This window comes from Lottia gigantea, assembly GCF_000327385.1.
Source record: "Lottia gigantea unplaced genomic scaffold LOTGIsca_13602, whole genome shotgun sequence".
In the NCBI taxonomy this organism is placed as follows: Eukaryota; Metazoa; Mollusca; class Gastropoda; family Lottiidae; genus Lottia; species Lottia gigantea.
In genome coordinates this window covers 1-1,172 of record NW_008707552.1, presented here as the reverse complement: position 1 = coordinate 1,172, position 1,172 = coordinate 1, and the positions used below count along the sequence as shown (strand labels likewise).

The 1,172-nt window shown below is 44.9% G+C and overlaps 1 protein-coding gene across 1 annotated transcript; it reads left to right on the top strand.

The window, feature by feature from the left end:
* Positions 1-976: 976 nt before the first annotated feature.
* Positions 977-1,144, top strand: LOTGIDRAFT_61160 (hypothetical protein; the record flags this gene model as incomplete). The annotated part of the gene is made up of 1 exon (XM_009049475.1): positions 977-1,144. A coding segment is annotated over one exon (168 nt), but the record flags the coding sequence as incomplete, so codon positions are not given.
* Between the last annotated feature and the right edge of the window lie 28 nt (positions 1,145-1,172).

Below are 1,172 nucleotides of genomic sequence, written 5' to 3'. Positions count from 1 at the left end.
GGGACGCCATAAATGACGACCCGTTCCGTCTTGTTGAAGGTGGACATGGCAGAGTCCACCTTCATCCCACACAGTGCGGTTTGGTTGGCAGCATAAACCGCATCTGCCAGGAACTCAAAGTTCAGCCGCACGTTGCCGTTGGCCAGGACTTTGACCTCCGGAAGAGAGCTATACTTCCACTCTTTCCGGATGAAGTCGCCGATGACCTTCGACTTCGTGCTGCCGAAAGTTTTGCCCCCGCTTGGCTTCACTATTACAATGTTGGAGAACTCCGGCCTTGCTACCCTGGGTTGCATGGTAGCAGCTGGCCGACTCGCAACATCGGCATAGCTAACCTTGGTGGATTGTTGGGAGGCCATTTTAGCTGAAAATGAAGGTTTGATTAGTGCAAGTATAAAATATAAAATACAATACAATAAGACAGATAAGATATAGCTATCAAGAATGCCTTGCAGACTGTGCAAAAATTGATAGTATGAAAATGAAAAGAGAACAACGAAACAAAACGAAACCTAGTGAAAGCTTTGTAGGACAGCTTGAATTTCTTCCGCCAAAGAAATTGTCGGCCGCCCAAAGAAAAGATAAAAGAAAAGAATAAAAAGGAACGAACTCACAAATTAGTGGCAGGTGTCAAAAGTTAATTGAGTTATACTTAATTAATACTTGACAGTAATCCGCTAATCCAATTTCACCAATCCAGACTAGAGAGAGAGCTAATTAGTTGTTCACAGTACGAGTGTCGAACTAATTGTGGTGATCGTAGTGAACACGCGCGAAATTTTCCTTTTATACTCGAAAATGGAGTCGAAAAATAGGATCGAAAGCTTTTCTCGTGAAATAGCGCGGACTTGATAGTGAGCACCGTAGTTTTCGACTCCATTTTCGAGTATAAATAGTGTTTTTAGTCGTCGCGTTCGCTTCATTCAGTTACTAGACTTTCGCACGACGACACCGTCTCACTAACTAAATTCACATCATGTCTGGACGAGGAAAAGGAGGAAAAGTAAAGGGAAAGAGCAAGACCCGATCATCCCGGGCTGGATTACAGTTCCCTGTCGGTCGTATCCACCGTCTGTTGAGAAAGGGAAACTATGCCGAGCGAGTCGGAGCTGGTGCCCCAGTCTACTTAGCCGCTGTTTTGGATATTTGGCTGCTGAAGTTCTCGAGTTGGC